Genomic DNA, 21,992 nt, shown 5'->3' on the forward strand with positions numbered 1-21,992 from the left:
GCGTAGCAACTCATTAGGTCAGGTAGGTTCTATAAGCGGAGATCAAGACAGATTGGCCTTGGCTTCCATTGCTCATTACTAAAAAGTAACCTGCTTTGAAAATGGGGGAAGAGGGGTTACAGCCACAGAAACACGCAAGTAAAAATAACAAATTAGCAGACAACAGTGAGTTGAAAAGATAGCATCACCAATAAAAAATACCATACAGCAGTGTGATTTTCATTTAGAGTTTATTATGCAAAAAGTATACCTCTCCAAAGAAATATTAAAGAACACATTTTCTGAGCTTCAAACATCATGGGAATACAAATCAAAATGGAGTCATTATGTCAGGAGCTTGAGTACCAACCAGTTACCCACAGGTCTGTGCTGGAGGGAAGTGGTAGTCCCGCACTTGCAGTAGTGACAGGCAGGGACCCCACAAGTAGGGTTCGAGCTTTCCAATTATTCAGCAATCTGCTTGGTGCAAGCTATGCGACATAAGCAAAGGAACCCTGACGTCCAGCGTCAAGAAAAGGCATTGTGCTTCTGTACAGGTGAGTAAGAAACGCTTCTAGGGTAATATGCACAAGAAAATTGCTTGAGAATAACTGTGCAAGGACTGGACAAAGTTGTGCTGGCCAATTAAAGCTAAGGAAGAAAACGGAATAAACTGAAGCAGCTTACAAGGAGTGAACAAGGGAAGCCACGACCTAACACCCTGACCTCAAATGCAAAACTGTCAACAAGAGAGTTTTTCAGTTTAAGATACATCAATGATGCAGCTCAGACTGCAAAAATGGGTTTACAAGAAAAATACACCCATGAACCGTCTGTGATCTCACTCCCGCCCAGAGAGCAGCTTCATGCACAATTCTCCCACAACTACAGACAACTTTAACAGGAGATGCGATATAGCCATTTAGTTTTCTATTTGACATTAGACTCCAATTCGTTCGTTTGGGGTGTACTGAAAGTAATTGTTAAACGGAGTGAACGCTGTTTAACCCACTTTTCTGTATTTTGCAACTTACATTCTGTGGCACTAGTCATTGTGCACCACGATTGCACACCACCAACACAGCAAGCCTGACAAAACGGGTAAGAATTGAAAAGAAAGTCATTATTAATCACTCTTCAAGTGATAGAGACCAGAATGAACCGCACCCAGCTGAAACTTCAAAGTCTAATTATTTGCCCTTAAAGTACTTGCGGAGTTTTTCCACCCATAGCCTCAGAAAAGACAACAGGAAATCACTCCCGTCTCCCTTAGGTGACCTTGTTGGAAGTTATATGTGGCAAAACTAAACAAAACTAGCATATCCATTCTTTTGCTTCTCACAACTGAGGCCCAATCTAGCATTTTGTTATTTACTCGATCCTAAAGATTACCTAAAGCACCTAAGCAAAGAATGATTTTTCATCTTTTATATGATTTCATCTGCAAAAGACTTTCAGCATTTAAGTATATTTTCAAATAGAGCCGCAGTCAATTCTTGGACTTACTGGTCACTATCAGAATCAAGTATCAGAGTAGCATCTTGTTGTCCATGAAATGTTGCCTGCATTGGTTTATGTGAATTCAGGCAGGGTTTTGTAATTTTAATTATAATTTGTAATAATAAGAAAGCAACATCTTGATAAAAAACAAGCAGAATACTTAATTATCCAAAAATTAACAGAAACCCGAGCAGGTCAGCTGAGAACAACTTCCTCCTATACTATTTGGGTCACACATTTAGTATAGTGCAAAATAAATAAATAACACTGTAAATGAGTCAGATGTATAAAGCAGCTCTACAATTCAGCTCCAGGAGTAGAAGAGCTCATCTTAGGTGCTGGACAGACATGCTCCCGGTGACTAGCAGGATCAAATTTTGTTCAAGTTTCCATTGTCAATCAGAGTTTTAACCTGGGCCCCCTCTTCAGGTACAGCCCCGCAGTTTTACATGCGCGTGAATAACTCTTGACAGAAGTGAGCATCACATGTGACGGACTGTTGCACAATCCGGCTAGTATTTCAGAAGCAGCACCCTGTCCTCAGGAGTGTTGGAGCAAGATGATAGAAATTCATTCTTACAGCGGTCATTACCAGATGCTGGTAACTGAATGTGGTGAGGGAGAGTCGGGAGGGAGTGTTTCCCCAGTTTGTGCAGAAAGCACGTCTTCATGTCCTACTTAAGTCCCATATCCTGGCAGGTCCTCAGGGCGGCTCTCCAGTGAGAATGGAGGGATACGGCAGTCAAACATGTAACCATCCTCTCGTTCCATTCGAAATGTGCCCCTGAGAAAAAAGAATACCCATGTTATTATATTGTGCCTGCAGGGGATAGTGCACGAGTGCTTATTTTAGGGAAGCAATTGGAGATGGTGCATTATCAACAAGTGTGGGGATCCCGGGGTATGTGTGTGCCGTGTAGCGTAGGAGTGCTGGTTTGGGGCAATTGAAGGGCATGGTACAGGCTGATAAAGATATGTAACAAACACCACTGATGCGCAGGTTTTGAAGGAACTGAAGGGTAATTATGTAGGAGAGATGCCAAGTTTATCATGCAGAAAAGAGAAATTGTTACTGACCTGTACCAATCGCTGTGTAGCTTGTAGAGCTGTAGGTTCACAAACTGTGCACACTCCTGCGATCTAATTTTGGGCTTGGGGAATGCAAGTTGTATCGTTTTCAAAGATTTAGTTTCAGTTTCAAGATGATTCATGAATCTGCCCCCTTAAGCCTACAATCCACTGGGACACAGACTCCAGCTCAGATTGTTTTTCCTCTATATTGTTAGTGTTGAGATGTAAAGCAGTAAAATGTCTGAACTGGTGGAAAAATAAATAATTAAATCAGATGAATATTAACGTAAGCACTACAAGTAGTGCTGTGCACACCGATCAGTGGAGGTGGATAGAGAGAATGTGAATCTACAGCACTACAAGCTGCAAAGCAATTGCTAAAGGTAACGTTCTCCATTTCCAGCATGTCTTGTGGCGGATCAAATGGACTCAAAAGCTGTACCCATCCCCCATGAGCCAATATTGAGGCATATGGGACAATATTTTAAGTACAGTTTGTCAGACGTGCACTTCTTATAGAGCACAAATGTCCACACAATTATGCTTAGTGAATGTGTAGAAAGACAATCAAGGGGCAACTTGCAGAGATCTTCTGAAAGGATAATGTCTAGAAAAGCCATTGTGGTCCGTTTCTTGCGAGTAGAATGAGCCATAAGCACATAGTGGAATGTGCTTTTGCCCCTGGCATACATCTGAATGGATCCTGCAGTCCACCTTGGGCTGCCAAGGTGCGGCTGGCAGAATGCAACTAATCCCTTGGCTTTTCTGATGGACTTGCTATGGTAAAAAGGTACATAATACACCTAACATCTAAAGTCAGTCTTCTCAGAACAGACTTTGGCTGCAAAAAAAAAAAAAAAAAAGAAAAGCAAACAAAAACAAAAAACAAAGGGACGTCAATAGATTGATGACATGAAAAGGACAAACTACTTTTGGCAATAGACAAATATGTCTACTAAGGACAACATCTTTATGCACTTACATAAGAGGTTCTTCAGTGGACAATACCTGTAGTTGACTTACTCTATAGAGAGAAATAATGGCTACCAAGCAAGCCACCATCCAGCAGGGAAACTGCAGCAGACATTAATGCAGGGTCTCCAAAAATGACACCGCAAGTCAAATAAGGACACCAGTAAAGTCCCATGAAAGCACTGGTGGTAATCTAGGAACAATTACCCTCTTGAACCTCACTATAATGTTTTAACAAAAAATATTTTTCATGCTAGTTGATGGTGTCTGTTTTATAAGTAGGCAGCTATTGCTGGCAGTATTACGTGTACAGAATAGGGTAGACCTGATTTGTTTGGAGGTGCAGCAAGTAATAAATAATACGTGTTACAGTAACCAACAAGGGCTATGTTTAGATTGTTACATTAGTGAACTAATTGCTTGCATTTAGCTGCATAAAACATGCTTCTGTTGTAGGTTTTCTAGCCTCTTTCAAATTGTGCACATATATGTTCAGGAAGATGAAAATACTCAAATTCTAGGTTCCCCTCCAAGGTGCAAGACTGCAGGCCCTGAGGTTGGAACTAACTGTGCCGAATGTTGTGTGAGCAGGTGAATGTGCAGCTATAGCTTCTTGTGTGTGGGGATAGGCAACTCTATTAGTGGAGAAAACCATGGCTGTCGAGCTTAGAAAGAAGCTATGGGCGTCACTGGTGCTTGCCACATTTTCCTGATGACATATGAAATCTATGGAGCAGGGGGAAAGGTGTATGCAAATATCCCTGACCAGTTGAACCACAGGTCGTTACATAAGGACTGTGGTTTAAAGAAGTGGGATGCAAAGTTTTGGCACTTAGCTTTCTCATGTGCGGAAAACAGTTATATTGTTGGTACACCCCACTCTTAGAAGCAAGTACTAAGTGTGGATCTCCCACTTATGAGTTTCCCAATGATTCCTGCTGTGAAGCTAAACACAACTGGGTACTCCCCAGTGAAGTGTTCGGCCAGCAAAACTACTTAGAAAGCTAACTAAATGCCAAATTGTTTGTGCAAGCTTGGAACAATGCACAGTGTGTGCCTAGTTTCTGTACAGAGTACCCGGTAATCATGCGGTCTAACAGAGTAAGTGCTAACTTGATGCACATTTCACTGAAAGGCTGGGAGATCTAACCATATAAACATACGTTCTAGCTCACTGATGTACAGGAGATTCTTTTTCAGGAACCACTGGTCCTGGATTGCTAAGTCTCCCATATGAGCTCCTCATCCCATGAGGGATGAGTCTGTATTGATGGTCAACTGCGGCTGTGAATCGACTAAAGACCAGCCCAGGAACAAGTTGTTCTCGTACCAGCACTGCAATTTGTGCTGAAAATTGAACTGCGCTCTAACACTATAGCTTCCGATTTCTCAGTCGCCTGTGACCACTGTTTGGCATGATATTTCCTGAGGAGAATGCACGTGTAACCAGGCATTCAGAACGAAGGCAATATGTAATGAAATCACTGCTAAGAGTTTCATTATCACCCTTATGGTCAAAGGATGGAACATCTGGAAAAGGGTGAGCATCCTTTGAAATTCTAAACTCGCTGGCTGCTGGAGTAAGTTGTGGTCATAATGACACGGAGTGTGGCACAAGAGAATCTTGGTCTGCGATGTCAGAGTCGTTGGCTGACCCATAAGGATTCTGCTAATGTAGCTCTTCTGGGCTACCAAAGTGCCTCGCCGGTGTAGTTACAGGAGTAGACTCATTTGACATCTACGGGGGTTGAGGGAGAGACTGTACAGTTATGGAGCTCCATTGCTGAATAATGCACCCACCTTCTATTCCAGTTGGAGATGAATTGTCTTTTTTGAACAAAAGCCGTTACACGCTGCTCAAGCACGCTTGTTTTGGTACCTCGGCAGGCAGATTCCAGACTCGATGCTTCATCAAAACCCCACCCCAGGAGGCAGTGTGATACAAGCTAGCCGTACGATCAGACATTTCGGGTTCCGAAACGGACAACGGTCGCACATTGTACTTCTTGTCTTCCAAAGTGAGCTACAGTCCCGAGATGTACTTCTCTTGAAGTTCTTTTTGAAATTTGGACTACAGCGGTAAAGGAGCACTCAAAGAACAGGTCCGAGTGCAATGTCTGGAAAAAATAAATAAATCAAATGTAGGGTCTGTGTTCAGGTGCATTGTCGGTTTCAGGGAATGTATTATTACAAGTCACTGTCAACAAAAAACAACTTCCAATGCTCAAGCTCAACACTTGGTGGCAGTAGGTTGCACAGCACGAATTACACCAGCACATGCTGCAACAGTGTTTTTAGGGTCGAGCCTGCGTAGCATGCGCTTGGGCATGTGTATCACTTGCGAGATGCTGCACAGGCTCGACCCTAAAAAGGGCTTGGAGCCCCGCCCATTTCATGTCAGTGTCTTTTATTGGTTCGTGGGCTTGCCTTTTAAAATCTGCTTGCTTTCATTAGTGGAAGGCATGCATACGTCATGCCTTTGGCGGTTAGCCCTCCTCGAGCGCAGCGAGCAAGTACTGAAAACATACGAGGCTTGCTGTTTTCCATCCGGTTTGTGGACTACTTTTTCTCTTTTTTTCACAGCGCGATCTTGCTTGTTTAGCAGAGCGATCGCGCATGTTTTTTTTTCTCCATTTAATGAAGCAAGAAAAGTCCAGTTGGGAGTTTACAACTGCTAATAGCTCTAACTCGGAGAAATGCGAGACCCATTGCATTGCAAATGCTTGTTTCCATCTGTTTTCTGTAAATTAAGGAACAGCTCACTCACCACATATGGCCACTAGGGGCCTGCAGAGACACATGGCTGCTGTACTGGAATGCTGGTTCCTCCTTAGACAGGACTGGTTCCTAGAGGGAAGACAACAAGGATCACACATGAAATGCCACACATGACAACTTGATGTGCCCTAGTCTCTTCTCGATTCAATACCCAATGAACCCACCCCTTCAAAGGCAGAAAGGCAGAATAAGGGCTTATGTGGATTATCTATAAAACACTGTATCCCACCTAGGGTACTTCAATGACAAAAGGACAACTAGAACGAAAAGGATGGGACAAAATGGAGGGAAAGATGCCGAACCCTTGTCAATGGCATGGTGCTTTACAGACAGGACAGAGAGGCCCACGGGATAAGTTCTGGTAGAAGGACCATTCTTCCCTGGTCCTGCACTTACTCGACTCATGCTTGCTCTGAAAAATATATTAATACATTTTGAAACACACCCGTCCTCTTTATTAACAGTGAGGCATCGAACACTAGCCAGGTGCTGGACCTACTTTGTTTTCTCCTACCCAGGCGCCCTTCTTTAAACGTAGGTGTCACTGCTATTTGGGGTCCTGAGTGAAACGTCCAACCTGGGCCCTACAAAAACCTATTATCCTGCTGATAGAGTCCTGTGGGTAACCTGCCTTATGCAGCTAGCAGATATTATGTAAGAATGGCTATGAAATGTGAGGGGAGGGAGAGGCAGAAGTCAGGGGAATAGTGTAGGGTTTCCGGTGATGATACCAAAAACAATGAGATTCTGACACTGAGCATTGTAAACTCTGTAAAGTATTATGCTGATTCACCTTTATCACATAAAAAACAGAATGAAGTCCAGATAAGCTTAAAAATAATCATACAGTGTTAGAGGCACAAGGAAAACCAGAAAGCCCTTTGGGGTGGTGGGGGTGTGGGTGGTGGGGGTGCAGGGTCTTTGGTTTGGGGGCACCGTTCTTTCCACCACTTTTCATCCTAGCAACCATGACATGAATTAATGAGAAGATTGTCCCTTTGATTAATACAGGTTCAGGGTTCTAATGCTTCTGTTCCAGAAAGGTGCTAGATTAAACAAAGAAGCAAAAGCACCCAGTGGCGCTCTGTGTGGCGCACAGTTTAACCTGCATGAAGAACCCCTGATAACTCCAGAACAAACCCTTCAGTACAGAAATGTCTTTTGTGACCAGTAGCTGGCCTTGCCTGTGCATCGTTTGAGATAATACTGCTCTCAATTTGCAGTCTACCTTTCAGAAGTTTAATCCACCTTAGCCCAAGACCAGCTGAAAAATGTATGGTTCATTTTAGAATTGTATGAGTAGTTTGGGGCAACCTATAGAGCATCACATCCTTAGTTTTAAATAACCTTTGACAGGAGATCTATGGATAATGACTGGGGAGAGAATGAACCAGACAGGGGACAAAGGAAACGGATGCCCAGACGTTCATTACGTCATGGCTTCTGGATTTGTTATACTATTCACTTAGCATTTCCCATCTCTGCTCTGTTCTACTGTGGGCACTCCTGATATATGAAAGACCCTGTTCTACTGACCTTCCATAGGTACCACCCTAGCAAATAACTCGTCGACCTGCAGCCTTTTCAGAAACACCAGCCTAGAGACGTCTGTTTTTGCCTATTGGTCAGTGTGCATCTTCCAGTCTGTTTTATATAGCTCTTTCACACACCCTTACTGTCGCCACAAAGCACCCGCACACAAAAAGCATATTGTATCCAACCAGACAACATGAGAACCATAAATCAAGAGTGATTCTCTCTACCGAGTGGACAAAATCAAATCGCGCTAGATGATCCCTACATAAGTCACCTGCAAGGTTTGTGTGTAAATGCTCTGGCGTGGTCTGTGCACAGATAGACTCTGTGGTGGCAGTGGTTAATTGTGAGGAATGGCCTCATCGTTAGTCAGAGTTGGCTGTTCTGGAAGTTATCTGCATAGGTCATACCTCTGTTGATAGAGAGCCTCAGCAAGACCCCTCAAGTATACAGGTGACTTATCAATGTAATGAGTCACAGTGGTTAGTGGTCTTCGTTATGCTGACAGAATCTGAGCCTACTAGAGGTAGGGATGCAGGAAGAATAAGAGTGCTGTGGGCTGGGGGCATTCTGCACTTATGGGATCCTGCGGCCACAGTGTTTTAAGTATAAATATGGATTTTAGCCATTTGCCACCATAACCTGGATATAACATCCCCCAAAAATTGTTTCTATCTAAAAAAGAAAGAAATCAAACATCACTAAACTAAAAGTAGAAGAACTGGTTCTGCCCGCGCATTGGCCAACCCTTGAAAGGTCAACTTTGCTAACTCCTGTATGCGGGTGTTAAACATTTACCAACAAAGTGGAACTTTACATGGGGAGTATAAAGAATTGTTAAAATGATAAAATATTGAAAGAATACTGCTACAGACTATGCCATAATGTCACATAATTTGCCTTTTCTAGCAGCATAATTTTGTCAACTTTGCTGCATAATGTGGTGCTCCAAAGCCACATAATTCCAGTGGTCCTCACTATATGGAGCAATACGTGATAAAGATGCCATGATTATATGCAGTGCAAACTATTCCAATATGCTTTAGGCTTTTAAAACGCTTAGAGACACTATATCGCATCTCCAAAACCACCACTTCTCAAGTGCTAATTTAAAGCCAGAGGTCACTTCTTATGGGTAGAATGAAGAACTGACAGAGGTGATAAATGGGTCATTTGTGAAGACCATGTCCTCTCACCCAGAAATTCGTAAGTTCATCACCCCTTGCCTAGTTTATTTCATCCATATGATCAGGTCTGGCCCTTCCTTACAGACAGACCCCCCTCCTCTTACAGACAGGAGGAGTGTGTATCAGGCGGAGTGAAGGTCAGTGTGAGAGTCACTATGTTCAGGTCAGGCAGCCAGGCTTTATACATGTGCTAAACGCTCAAGCGTCTGGATGCCTGAGATGAATTTGCTGGGCTGAGGATTTCACAGCACCGTGGGGGTTATCCCTCCTTTTATTGACAATGCGCCTTGAGGTCCTCTGCCTCATGACGAGGGGGCAGGACACAGATAGACTTTGACATAGGTGCTTTTAGTTTTAAGCCCTGAAGTGCCCAGGGTCAAGTGTCAATCAGTGACACCTCGTGACAGAGTGGAGTGTGGTCAACAACTCTCACTGACCCCATCCCTCTGTGTGATGAGTAAGGGATTGCTGCCTCCTCCCACTGGCTGACTCATGGACAGCCTATGAGAATAGGTGGCAGTCACAACCTTCCATGAACCTTGGAGGCTACTCTTGCGCCATCCGAGATCAGTACTATGCCCCGATACATTTTCTGTTTTTCTATATTTAATGCATGTATATATGAAGGTGTGTGTATTCATGATATGAATGTGTGTATGTGCTTGTGAATGGTGGGTGGATGTGTGAGAGCTTATGAATGTATGGCTGTGAGTGAGTGCAAGGAGATGTGCGAGTATGGGTGTGTATAGCTCCCCCTCACCGCCTTCTCAAATTACCGTCCACCACTGCAAATGATATTCCACTCACCCTTCCCACTACACCACGGCCTCGCACAGTCTCCAGCGTCCCCGTGAGACTAAATATTCGCCAGTGTCTCTCCCGGAGCTGTACAGTCTCGGTGCTCATGTTCTCCAATCGAATGCAGTAACGCCACTATATGCAAATACAATTAAACAATGGATAAGGTGAAGGACATAGTATAAGTATATTTATCCACAGCATGTCATAGTATACCTAATCTTTTAATTCTAAATGTAGGCATAATGTAGTACTTCCATTACGCTACCCAAGTAACACTTGTACCACAGTTCGTTACTTCACAAGAATTTTTGACTGACTAATTATTGATTTATTCTGTATACAAAATGAAATAGTCACTGCAATCTGTGAAGTACAATGTGTGCCACTCGCAATGCCCAATATATGTAATAAGAGTGGAAACCTTTTTGAATACTTTATCAAATCATTGTCCCTTGTTTTGATTTTAGGAAAACAGGCCCCCACTGCAAGCAAAATATATTGGTTTCGGATTGTATCCATCAACGTCTCATGAAAATAACTGGCCTACTGAAAAATGCCATTCATTTTTCTAACTTCACTCTGGCCTGTTCACTGTGTCAGTGGGTAGGGGAGTTGTGGGAGTGTGTGTGTGTGTTCACTGAAGAAAGAAAAAAAAAAAAAAGGTTAAAGTGATGTTAGTGAATTTCAGTGACACCATAACATTGTAAGCATTCACAACCCCCTAGTTAGCTCTGGTGATTCTTACAAGCGCCCCAGGGTAAGTATAACTTGCGCCTCCTCCGCTCACAGTTTTTCATCAAAGATTTAATTGCAAATGTTGCTATGATATTAATGATGTGAGAGAAGATTTCATGAGCGATGTAATATATGGGGTAAATAGTGCATGGAAAGGATGCAAATTATAGTTACCTTAGGGCACGAGTTTTAATCCTGTCATGAGTGATGCAATATGCAAGTGCAAACTGTGCATGGCGGGGGCACAAGACAGTTAGCTCAGTAAATGATTAACTAACTCGTTATGTATCCTAGCTATCTGTCTACCTGTGTTGTGGCTAGTCATCACTTACTATCACCACCTGAAAACATCATTTAAATGAACAACAGAGTCCCTTCCATAAAATGTTTTTTTCAGGTGAATTTTAGTAAATGATGAGGAACCACAATAGGTACGTAGAAAGCTAAAATACATAACGGGTGTCTGTGTAGGTGCATTATTAACATCGAAGGATTCTGTTGACATTATGAACCATAAGGCCGAAGGCAGCGCTGTTTGTGAAAGTCACCAGAACCCAAAATAGCAACACAGGACCATGTTATACATGGCACCAGTTGTATATTTTTATGTGTTTACTTTGGGAAAGTTGGCTTGTAAAAGCTATTTTCTGCAAAGTGCAGCTAACAATGGGCATTGACTGAAATTATGTTTATGGTGTGTTACCTTTCTTAAATAAACTCAATAAAACGATGCACAATTGTGAGAGATTTACTTCGTTTGCCAGTTAATTTGTAATTTAATCAGAAAAGTTGTTTCCATCTCAAATGGATAAAAATGACAGAGTATGTGCTACATAATTTGTATTTTTTGCCACATGTGTCAGATAACCTTGTTGCATAATTTGGGCCTCAGTGCCACAAAGTCGCCGTATGAATGTTTAAGCTCTACAGAGCGGCTTGGGTACTGTCATCATGATGCCGATATCAGTGTTTCAAAGGCAACTGGGAAATATTTCCTGTATTTCATGGTTCCCTGTGAAATATGGGTGTTTATACCAATGCATGTTCTGCAATGAAGGCACCAAAACATACGTATGCAGATGTACAGAGTGCACTACACTATTTATTGCCATTGCTGAATGTGAGGAAGGGCCTTAGCTCCTAAAAGGTGAACGCTTGAGTAAGTCAACATGCCCCTCCCCTCTATAACCAATTGGCCTCTTGGCTACAAGGAGCATTGTTTCCCCGTGCAAAGTAACAGTGGCATACAATCTAGCAGTGTTTTTCTCTTCTCCGTTTGTTGGGCTGTGGTAATAATCTCAAGGTTTCACCTTTACATTGTAGTACTAAACCAGCGAATGTGTGTTTACTAATACAATTGCAATATTAGTGGGTCACACTGATTTTCAATGGCATTAGATAGACAAATAGCAAGAGACTGATTGTTCATCGTTTACTACAGCTCACATAAACAGAACATTTTAGTGAACAGCAGATTCACCCGAGGATGTGTACCCTACACACACATTCATCACAAAATCAAACTTATTCAGGCCATAACCTACAAGCAGATGGTAACAAACGATCATCTCCCTCCATACTCAGACGACAATAAGAGCAGCCAGTCTGGTCTTGGTGCACACCTAATTTCCATCTCCCTTCCACCCCCCAACAGCTCTCCCCTAAAATATAAACTTACCCAATACACGGGGGAATTTTGTGTCTCCTACAAGGAAAGTAGAAAAAAATAGGTCAACCAAAGTGAAAACCCAATCTCATCTAAAAGCTCCATCTCCCATGCAAACATCTTACACAAATGGTTAACACACAAGCAGCACAGAACATTTCAGAAATGCCCTAAGGGCTGAAAGAATATCCTAACAACCCTTCAGAAATGCCCCACAGCAAAGACGTAAATGCCGTTGCTGCAGCTTTTATTTCCTTCTTTAAAATTAATTCATCAGTAAAACAAGAAGACATTTTCAAAGAAGTACAAGCCATTCACTTATTTCACTGAGATAATTTTACAACATAACATCTTGCTTTCATTTAAGCGCTCTGGAGGAGCCTAACTTTATTAGGTGGAGCTGACAGTGAAAAGGGGGTTTGGGTTCTACCAACTGCAAGCACAGGTCTATCAATTTTAGACGTCTCATTGTTGAAGGCAAAGGAAACACATTAAGCACACAGTAGTTTTGGCAGTAAGGACAATTTTATAATCATCTTCATGCTGAATGCCCTCGCCCTTCCCTGGACAGGAAGGTGGCCCAACCACCCAAATTAAACCCACAAATAACTACCTTCCTCTCCAAGTTTATGAAATACCCTAAAAAAGAAAAAAGATAGGTCATGGAGGGGGTGCCAGGATAAGTTATTAAACGCCATTGGTCCGTTGACAAAGATTTTGGACACGGCTGAGGATGCAAAGTCATCAGTCTCCATAATTTCGCCGGAGGTACTCTCTGAATGGGCACAGCACTCTATCATTTTTGTAGGCAATGCAAACTGTGCGCTGTCTACGAAGAGCCGAAGCTCTTTGTTAATAACGGTGGACCCAAAGCCTGGGGACCTAGCTGTCTCCGAGACAGAAGCTGTAGCCCAGGGATGACTCTTTGTACATCCTTTCATTAAGGATAAAGGCAAATTTGTCAACATGTTCACATTTTTGGACAAGGCCCAATCGTCCACTAAAAGAGTGTTCAACCCATGGGGTTTTCCATGGAGCGGTTGAGGTATGGCCACTCGTCCGGCTGAGCAATCTCCCGGTATCCTCCTCGAGGGCAAGGCTCCAGACAAGGCCAATATCAGGATCAAATCCGCTTTGCCAATTTCTACTTAACTCAAGGCCAGCATTTCTGGGGCAGACATGTCAAAGGATTCAACGTTGCTTCACACTTGCAGTGAAAGTTCTCCCAGCTTCTCTTCTAAAAGTAGGGGGGCTATCTGTCAAATTTTTGCCACGTCTGGAGATCCATCACAACAGATGCCTCGGTTTTACAAACGATTTCAAGGTTTTCAAATAGAGTTCTACGGTTCCCCTCGTCAGGGCGCCCCTCCAAGACCTATTCAGTTCTCATCACAAGATGCCACTCTGGTGGACACGGAGGTTAATTCTCTCCTGGCCAAAGGGGATATTTGTCCCTCAGTCCCGTAGCTCCATAGTTTTATCAGCAACCTTTTTCTAGTAGGCAAAACCGATGGGGGCCAGTGTCCAGTCATCAATTCACACAACTTCAAAAAGTGGCTGGTTTATTGTCATTTCAAAATAGAGGACATCCACCTCCTGTAAGATGTCCTGCGGCCATCAGACTGGATGGTCCAACTGCACTTAAAAGATGCATACTTCTCAATTCCAATTTTTCCACCCTACAGCCGGTTCCTCCAGTTTATCTAGTGCCAGCAAACATTTGAGTTTTCCACTCTGCCCTTTGGTCTCTCCTCCACCGCCGGTGCTTCAGGAAGGTTCTCAAACAGACTGTGGAGCACCACGGGCGCAGGGGGTGCATCATATCTATCTAGGCAACATGCTCCTTCTAGCCCAGTGCCAAGTCCAGTTACAGATGGTGGTCACCCTTCTGCAGTACCTCAACTTTGTCATAAGTGAGAAGTCACTGTTGATTCCCTCTCAGAAGGAACTTTTCTGGGTGTTGTGATACACTCAACCCAGGCCACATTGAGTCTTCCATCTCAGTAGGCGACGAAGATCCATCACAAGTTGAGGACGATGCTGGCTAGGTAGCACGTATCGCTACAGCAAATTGCCCGCCTGGTGGGTCTCCTCTTGTCTTCCATTCATGTGATCTTGCCAGACCCTCTTCATTATCGGGCCCTGCAGCATTTGAATACGACCCACTTACACAAAGGCCTCACTTACTCTCAAATGGTCACCTTTTCAGAAGAGGCATAAGAGGAGATAAGCTGGTGGCTTTCCTATCTGGACACCTGGAATGGGAGAGCAAATTTCGGTTCAGCTCCAGATCTAGTCAATTTACTCAACGCTAGCAGGTAGGATGGGGCACCAGGTGTGAAGTTTTTTCTACAGGAGGTTTGTGGTCTCCTCAACAACGGATATTACATATCAACAGTTTGAAACTTCTCACAGGGTCGCTTGTGGTCCGGTGTTGGACCCCGGACAGAATCCAATCATGTGTACTCCTGAAGATGGACAATATATTGGCGGCCTGATATTTCAACCACTTAAGGGGCACCCGATCCAAGACCCTATCTGATTTGGCAACCAGCTTCTGGCAATACGGTCTGGATCATCAGATTTTGGTTATGTCCGGATATCTCCCCAGTCAAGTGAACCATGGGGTGGCCTGGCATTTGCATCATTTTCGGGGTTCCAGTCTATGGAAACTCCATCCAAAGGTCTTCACCACAATCCAGAACAAATGGGGTCCAGTCTCGAACCTGTGTGCGTCCAGGCTGGATCATCAACTGCCCAGATATTTCAGTTTAGGTGGGACCCGCAGGCTGTAGCCACGGATGCGTTTCTCCAGGATTGGGGCCACGAGATAAGTTATGCCTTTCCCCCATTTGCAATGATCACTGGGGCCTCAGCCCAGATCAGACAGCAGCAGCAGGCGGTAGTGATGATGATCACTCCCCATTTGGAAGTCTCCAGTTCTTCTGAAACTTTCCTGGGATTTTCCAATCCGACACGCCTTCCCTTTCCATCCCTACTTCTCAGTCCTGATCAGATAGTCATGGAAGGGTCCCTATCTCTGATGGTGTGGCACATTACAGGGAATGACGGTCAGCCTCGGGCCTTTCGAGAAAGGCTGAGGAACTCCTGTCCAGAGCCTGGGCTAGTAGCACAGTTAAACAGTACTGATCGGCTTGCGTGCCATGGACCCGTTGGCGAGTGCGACCGGGTTTTTGATCCGGTAGTAGCAGACATAGTAACAGTTCTAAATTTGCTGGCTAGTCTGATGAAAGAAGTCCTAGCATAACGTACTATCAATACCTTTCGTTCAGCCATATCAGCAGCACACATCCCAATGAAGGGCTCCCCGATAGGAGAACATCTTTTTCGTCTCGACTTCTTTGGGGGATCCAATAGTCTCTCCCTCCAGAATCACAATGCACACTGGGGTATCAATCGGGTGCTTAACTTTTTCTTGTCCTGGCAACCCAACAGGTTTTTGTTTCCAAAGGAGCTTTCAGTGAAGCCAGCTATGCTCTGGTATCCTGTAGTCGGGTTTCTGATGTACAAGCCTTGGATATCACTGGTAGGACTTTTCACCATCAGGGGTGTCCTTTACTGGAAGTAGACAGACAAAATGTACTATGAAGGGTTATTTCTTACCCAGCTTTTCCTGATTTCCCAAAACTGTGCGTTGTGCAATGACTCAAATCATACGAGAAAATGTCTGTGGAGTTTTGCCCACCCAGGGAAGGTCAGCTTCTTATTGCGCTTCGACAACTGCACAGAGTGGTCTCATCTTCCACCAAAGCTCATTAGGTGACGTGGTTGATGCAGGAAGCTGGAATCGACTTGAAGCTCTTAGGAGTGCATTCTGCCCAGGGACAAAGCCTGGAAGGCTTTCAGTCTGGGTGCTCATCTGGAAGATATCATGAATGCGGCACACTGGCCTTCAGACTTTAAGGTTTTATTTCAAGCCAGTGTTGGATATGGCTCACCCGACAGTGAGCACGCTTTGAACTAGCATAATCCTTGTCTCTGGTCCGGACATAGAATTAACATTTTCCTAGCTATCATAACAGAAATTTTCACTTCTATTAAAGACACAGAGACAAGAATTATCCCACCCAGTGGATTCTGAACCGGGTGACCCTCCCTGTGACTAGTAAGTATAGTGTTTTACACTAAAACAGATTCACTGTACTTGAATGCCAATGTAAATTGATGGTTTGTTTCATGATTTGTTGCTTCCTGTGCAGGCTTTATTCTTTGCGAGGCCTCTGGTTAATTCCTCTCTTTTTACTAGGGATGGAGTCGGGCAAACAGGAGGCATGATTCCAGAGCATCACTACGACTCATGCAACAAAAGAGGACGTGGAAAAAGAAGTGAAGGACTATGTTAGAGGCTGTGAGTTCCTGGTTTGGGGCTGAAGGGCCCTTTTTATCTATAGTTTATTGGACTTTTGTTTCTCTCCCAGAGGTTCATGGGAATGGTAGTTTATATATGTTGTAAAATGGTTGCGGTTAATAAAAAGCGAAGGAAGTAAAGCATAATCCTTGTCTCTGTATCCTTAATAGAACTGAAATTCTCTGTTACGTTAGCTAGGACATTTTTCATTATTACTGGGTGCAAACAATGATGAAAAGAATAGACTTTGGTGACCCATGCCAGCAGCCTATTTAGCAAAGCGCGTCCAAAAATGTTCCCCAAGCCATCTAAGAGAGATATTGGCCTATAGCCGCTTGGCATTAGCTTCTTTTGCAAGGGTATTAATACTGCGGATCACCAGAAGTGTGGGATGGAATTGGTGGTTAACACAAAGTTAAAAACTTTCGTCAGAACCTCGGACAGCAGCTTTGATTCAGCTCAGAACATATCTACAGGCACCAAGACTGGTCCTGGCGCTTTGTTGAGCTTCTGGGAAGTTACTGCTCTCCCTGTTTCAAGGAGAAGGAACATTTGATGCTCTGCTGAAGATGCTTCTAATGTCTCCAGGTGCCTAGTAATGAGTCAATTCACCTCTAAGGGTTCCCATACCATACAAATTCCTGAAATACTCGACTTGTGCATTAGCGATAATACAGTGTTCTTGGTTATTCACTCCCCCTCCAAAACTCTTGAAATGAAACCCCAAAATCTTTTAACTATTTTGACTGCAGTTGCCTTTTTCAGATCCTGCCAGTGGGCTTGCTGATATGCTTGCTTCTTTTCCCCAAGGAGAGCTTTGTACTCCCACCATATGGCTTTAAAGTGCTCTTCTTTAAATGGTACGCATAATCTGCATGTTCAATAGCAGTAGTGCTCTCCTTCTACAAGCGTTAGCAAACCAGCTATTGGTTCCTTCAGTCCCCTAGTTCTTACTCACACAGGGGATGACCAAAACTTGGAGAGTTCTTTCATTATTGCATTGTAAATATCCATAATGATTTCAGGCTTTTATTTCAGGAGTGCATATATCAGTCAATTGATCTATCAGGGTATTCATCAATAGGGTGATTTCCTTTAGAAACCTTTCCAAATTCTATTTCATAACACTTCTGTTATTAGCTGGTATGTTTTCTGGGATATATACAACATTAAGGAAAGCCTTAAAATGTATTTTGTATGCAGAGATTAAGAGAACATGATCACTTTCCAGATGGCGGACAACTTTAAATCCAAGACATGCCCCCTAGGATTCAGTATGATCTTCCCAGATTACTTTGTGGGTGGGTGGGGAGACCACATTGTGTTACTACATACTTTCATCACATTTTTGGCAAGAGGGTTATCAGTGGATTGTTTTAATCAACGGTTTCTAGTTGGTCATCTTTTGGATTCGGTCGGGAGCACTGCAGACATTCCCAGTTTCCACTATTTGAACTTGGTTTGCCTTTTTGGTCGATCTTATATGCATCATGCTTTAGGCTGAATTATGGTTCAGCTCTTTGGTCAACTCTGAAGTCTAGCTGCATTGATACCCAAAGAAACCGAGCCAAGTGGGCCCCATTCATTCAGGTTGGGAGAGTTACCACTCTGGCTGTGGGGGGGCATACACCCCCCATTAAGGCTTGCGTCATAGTCACCCATGTCATCAGAACCTCCCCATCCAGTGAATAGCTATACATCCTTTAGCCACTATAAGGCCTAAAATTTTATCCCTCCTACTAAGTGTTTTGTTAGAGTTCTCAGGAAGTAGCCCCAACAAGCAACTCCTGATAGTAAATGGGATATCCAAGCCCATCACCCCCATTTTAGGGCATCCAGTAGGGATCTCCAGAATGCCCTCACGTCCAGACAGTACCACATCATGTGTAACAAATCTGCTACTGGTGTTCAACATTTAGGACAGTGGTTCGGTCTAGTAAGGTAGATGCATTGAAGCGCAAGATATGTTCAGTGTATGATATTGTACTGTATTTGTTTAATGCGTGAGCAGACCCCTATGAATCGGGACCACTCCCAGGATGTAACAGGTTCATTGCTATGGTGTGGCCAGGCTTCTTCAGTACACAATTGTTTAGGTGGTTTATCAGCACGGAGTGCCTGCAGCATTGTGGCTGCTATTTTAGCATATTGTAAAAATTGGGCAGTGATTAACTGAAAGATATCCTGGGTCTTCTGTAGAGTAATAAAGCACCCTTTCCAGCAAAAGGTCGAGAACATTAAACACCCAACCTCCTGACATTTCTTGACCCCTATTATTTGAGCCATGAGATGAAAGTGGTGAACTGAGCAGATGTCCAAGTCAGGAGCATATGGCACTCTTTTTAGGGCTCTGGTTACTGCTCTCTCCCAAATAGTGCCTATCAGGCATATTAGATGCAGGAACTCTTGGGGCAGTTGTGTGCCCTTCATCAAGAGCTCACTCAATGTGTGTCCATCATGTAAACTAGCCTATAGGCCCCTTTCCCAATATGGTTCCCTATCTAGCCAGTGGACCGCATGTTGTAGCTGGGCAGCATAGTAACACAGTTCTAAGTCAGGGACCTCTAATCCACCCTTGTCCCATTTCTGCTTAAGTGTATCGAGGCTAAGCTGGCATCTCTTGCCTTGCCACAGGGGTTCAAGTAGAAGCTTGTCTAGGTCACAGAACACCTCCTTAGGGAGCTTGTAGAATGTACCTTGCATGACATAAGCAGCGTGGTAGCCCCCACTATTTTTATAAGAGTGATTTTACCCAACAGAGACAACTTCAAAGTATTCCAAAACCTGATAGAGGACTTCAGCCCCACCATCACTTGTACCATACTGTGATCACAGAACTGTTGTTCAGTTTGCGTGATATATACCCCCAGTTATTTAACGTTGTCAACCTTCCAAGGCAGGCCCACTCCGGGCAGCATTTCCGTAGGCCAGACCTGAAACTGTCCCAGCGGAACTAATAATGATTTTTAGTGGGTTCCCCTCAGCCCAGAAAATTCCCAAAACTCCTCCCGGGGCTTCAACAAAATCGGGACCGATATATTGGGGCATTGTAAATAGACCAGGGTATCATTGCTATATAAAGATACTATGGGCCTGATTCTAACTTTGGAGGACGGTGTTAAACCGTCCCAAAAGTGGCGGATATACCACCTACCGTATTACGAGTTCCATAGGATATAATGGACTCGTAATGCGGTAGGTGGTATATCCGCCACTTTTGGGACGGTTTAACACCGTCCTCCAAAGTTAGAATCAGGCCCTATGTGTTCCAAAGCACCCACTGGAATGCCCCATCCCTTCATAACCGGACGTATTCTGCACACCAGTGGCTTAGTAGCAATGGCAAATATTAATGGGGACGGGGGCATCCCTGCAGAGTTCCCCTCTGCAGATCAATGTCTGCTGACACACAACGTGCCATACACACTCGAGCCATAGGCCGGATCTATAACAGTTTAATCTATCGAATGAAGCAGTGTCCTAAACCCATTCTAGTCATTACCGACCAGACATAATCCCAGTCAAGGGAGTCAAAGGCTAGTTCTATGTCCAGGAAGGCCAGGGCATAGTTGTCTTCCTGTAGCATCAGAGCATGCAACACATGTGCGGTGGGCGAATGTTGCCCAGGGTGTTCTTATGGGGAATAAAGCCAGACTGATCATCATGATCAGTCCCAGCAAGTATGGACGTAATAGGGCAGCCAAGACACCACTAAGAAGTTTAACATCTATATTTAACATAGATATGGTCCTGTACAAACTAGCATCCAGGTGATCTTTCCCTAGTTTTGGTATGAGTGCAATTAGGGCCTCTGTCATGGAACGTGGAAGTTGATGGGTTTCATACTCCTCCCAAAAGACCACAAATAATCTGTCAAAACGGTAGAAAAAGTTTTATAAAATTCAGATGGAAAGCCATCATCTCCTGGTGCTCTGGCCGTTTTCAGATCATTTGTTGCTTCTGTCAATTCAGATTTAGTAATCAGAGGTTCAAATAATTTGCTAACTTTAGTGGGGACTGCCGACAGAGGCCACTCCGCCAAGTAGCTGGTAAGCACCATCATATCCCCACACCTGGGAGAGGGAGCGTAGACTATACGAAGGTGGTCTGAAAAAACCTTATTTATGGCCTGCTGGTCTACTTCTTGACCACCTTGGTCCCGAATCACAAGGACCGGCTGTAGGGCCGTTTCTGGCCGAATTAATCTGGCTAACAGCCGGTCGGTCTGGTCTCCGTTTAGATACCACCTTCTCCTAGCTGTGACATTGTCATGTTTCTCAAGTCTAACCCACAAATCGTATAGCTGTCTTTTTAGGTGGTCCCAGTCCTGCCAGGTGGAAGGGTCCATGGGGAGCACCTTGTTTAATTCTGCTTAACCAGACATTAATTTGTCCTCGAATAGATGCTGTACCCCTGTTGCTGAGCATACCGACAACCCGAAGTACCACCTTCATAGCGTTCCATTAGACCGTGCTGCTTCCAGCAGTCTCCCAATTCTCTGTTATGTATTGCGTTAGAGACCATAGTACAGTATCACAGAACACAGGATCAGTCAAGGATGATGTATAGCTATTTTAGCCATGTTTTTAGAAATATTGTTTTAGCAACTAGGCCTGCTGTTGTGTACTTTAGCCCAGTTACATTTTATTCAGCTTCATTTTATTTTTCTAGCATAGGGCGCATTTGCAGTGCTGTTTTATTTTCTTTATCTAGTTGTTTTTTTGCCTAAGAAAGCATTACGTTTCTAGAAAGACATTCTTTTCACTGTGTGGTTTCCTCAAGGCTGCAGCCAGATAGAGTTGCCGGCAAAGTGGTACACTGTGTTTCCAACATTCACAGAAACACACATATCCTTATGTCGGGACATATTCTCAGAACATCAGTTGTTTTATTATAAAAACACTTCTCTGTTCCATACAGGTTAGAGGGAGATTCCAGATGACCATGACTTCATGCTGATTGTCTTTGCTACAGAGGTTTGCTTAGACTACTGGATCCCTGGCCTACATGGGGATGGTGTCTTTCTAGGCAACAGGCTTCCTTACTCAGGTGTGGAGGATGATGTCTTTCCAGCGGGTAAACCTGAAGGGCGGATTAGGGCTTATCACGCAGTGCTTCAATATAGCTTAGGCAGGAACCACACATACTACGCATAGTGACAGTATGGTGGGACTGTTCTTGTGTTTCACTCTTCTTTTCACCATTTTGCTTCTAGCGTGTTTTATCATCCTAGTTATTGCAATTCATGCCATTTTATCTAAGATGCAGTTAATTCAATAAACCTTATTGGACCATTCTCTGCCTCTGCTTGTCTCTGCATATGTGAGACTAATGTAACTGAGAGAAAAGGATGCAATCTTATCGACCATGATCCCCCTGAAGAGTCATTTCTGTCATG

General features: G+C 43.7%; 1 protein-coding gene across 1 annotated transcript in view; it reads right to left on the minus strand.

Moving 5' to 3' along the window:
• Positions 1 to 213: 213 nt before the first annotated feature.
• LOC138304211 (polymerase delta-interacting protein 2-like) overlaps positions 214 to 21,992 on the minus strand; it is a 116,095-nt gene continuing 94,316 nt past the window's right edge. Inside the window, exons 8-11 of the mRNA XM_069244078.1 lie at positions 12,238 to 12,264; positions 9,831 to 9,956; positions 6,290 to 6,369; positions 214 to 2,263 (exon numbers count right to left, since the gene is read on the minus strand). Coding sequence (XP_069100179.1) covers positions 2,158 to 2,263; positions 6,290 to 6,369; positions 9,831 to 9,956; positions 12,238 to 12,264 — 339 coding nt within the window. The 3' untranslated portion in view covers positions 214 to 2,157. The remainder of the gene's footprint in view (positions 2,264 to 6,289; positions 6,370 to 9,830; positions 9,957 to 12,237; positions 12,265 to 21,992) is intronic.

This window comes from Pleurodeles waltl, chromosome 7 (assembly GCF_031143425.1).
Source record: "Pleurodeles waltl isolate 20211129_DDA chromosome 7, aPleWal1.hap1.20221129, whole genome shotgun sequence".
Classification (NCBI taxonomy): Eukaryota; Metazoa; Chordata; class Amphibia; order Caudata; family Salamandridae; genus Pleurodeles; species Pleurodeles waltl.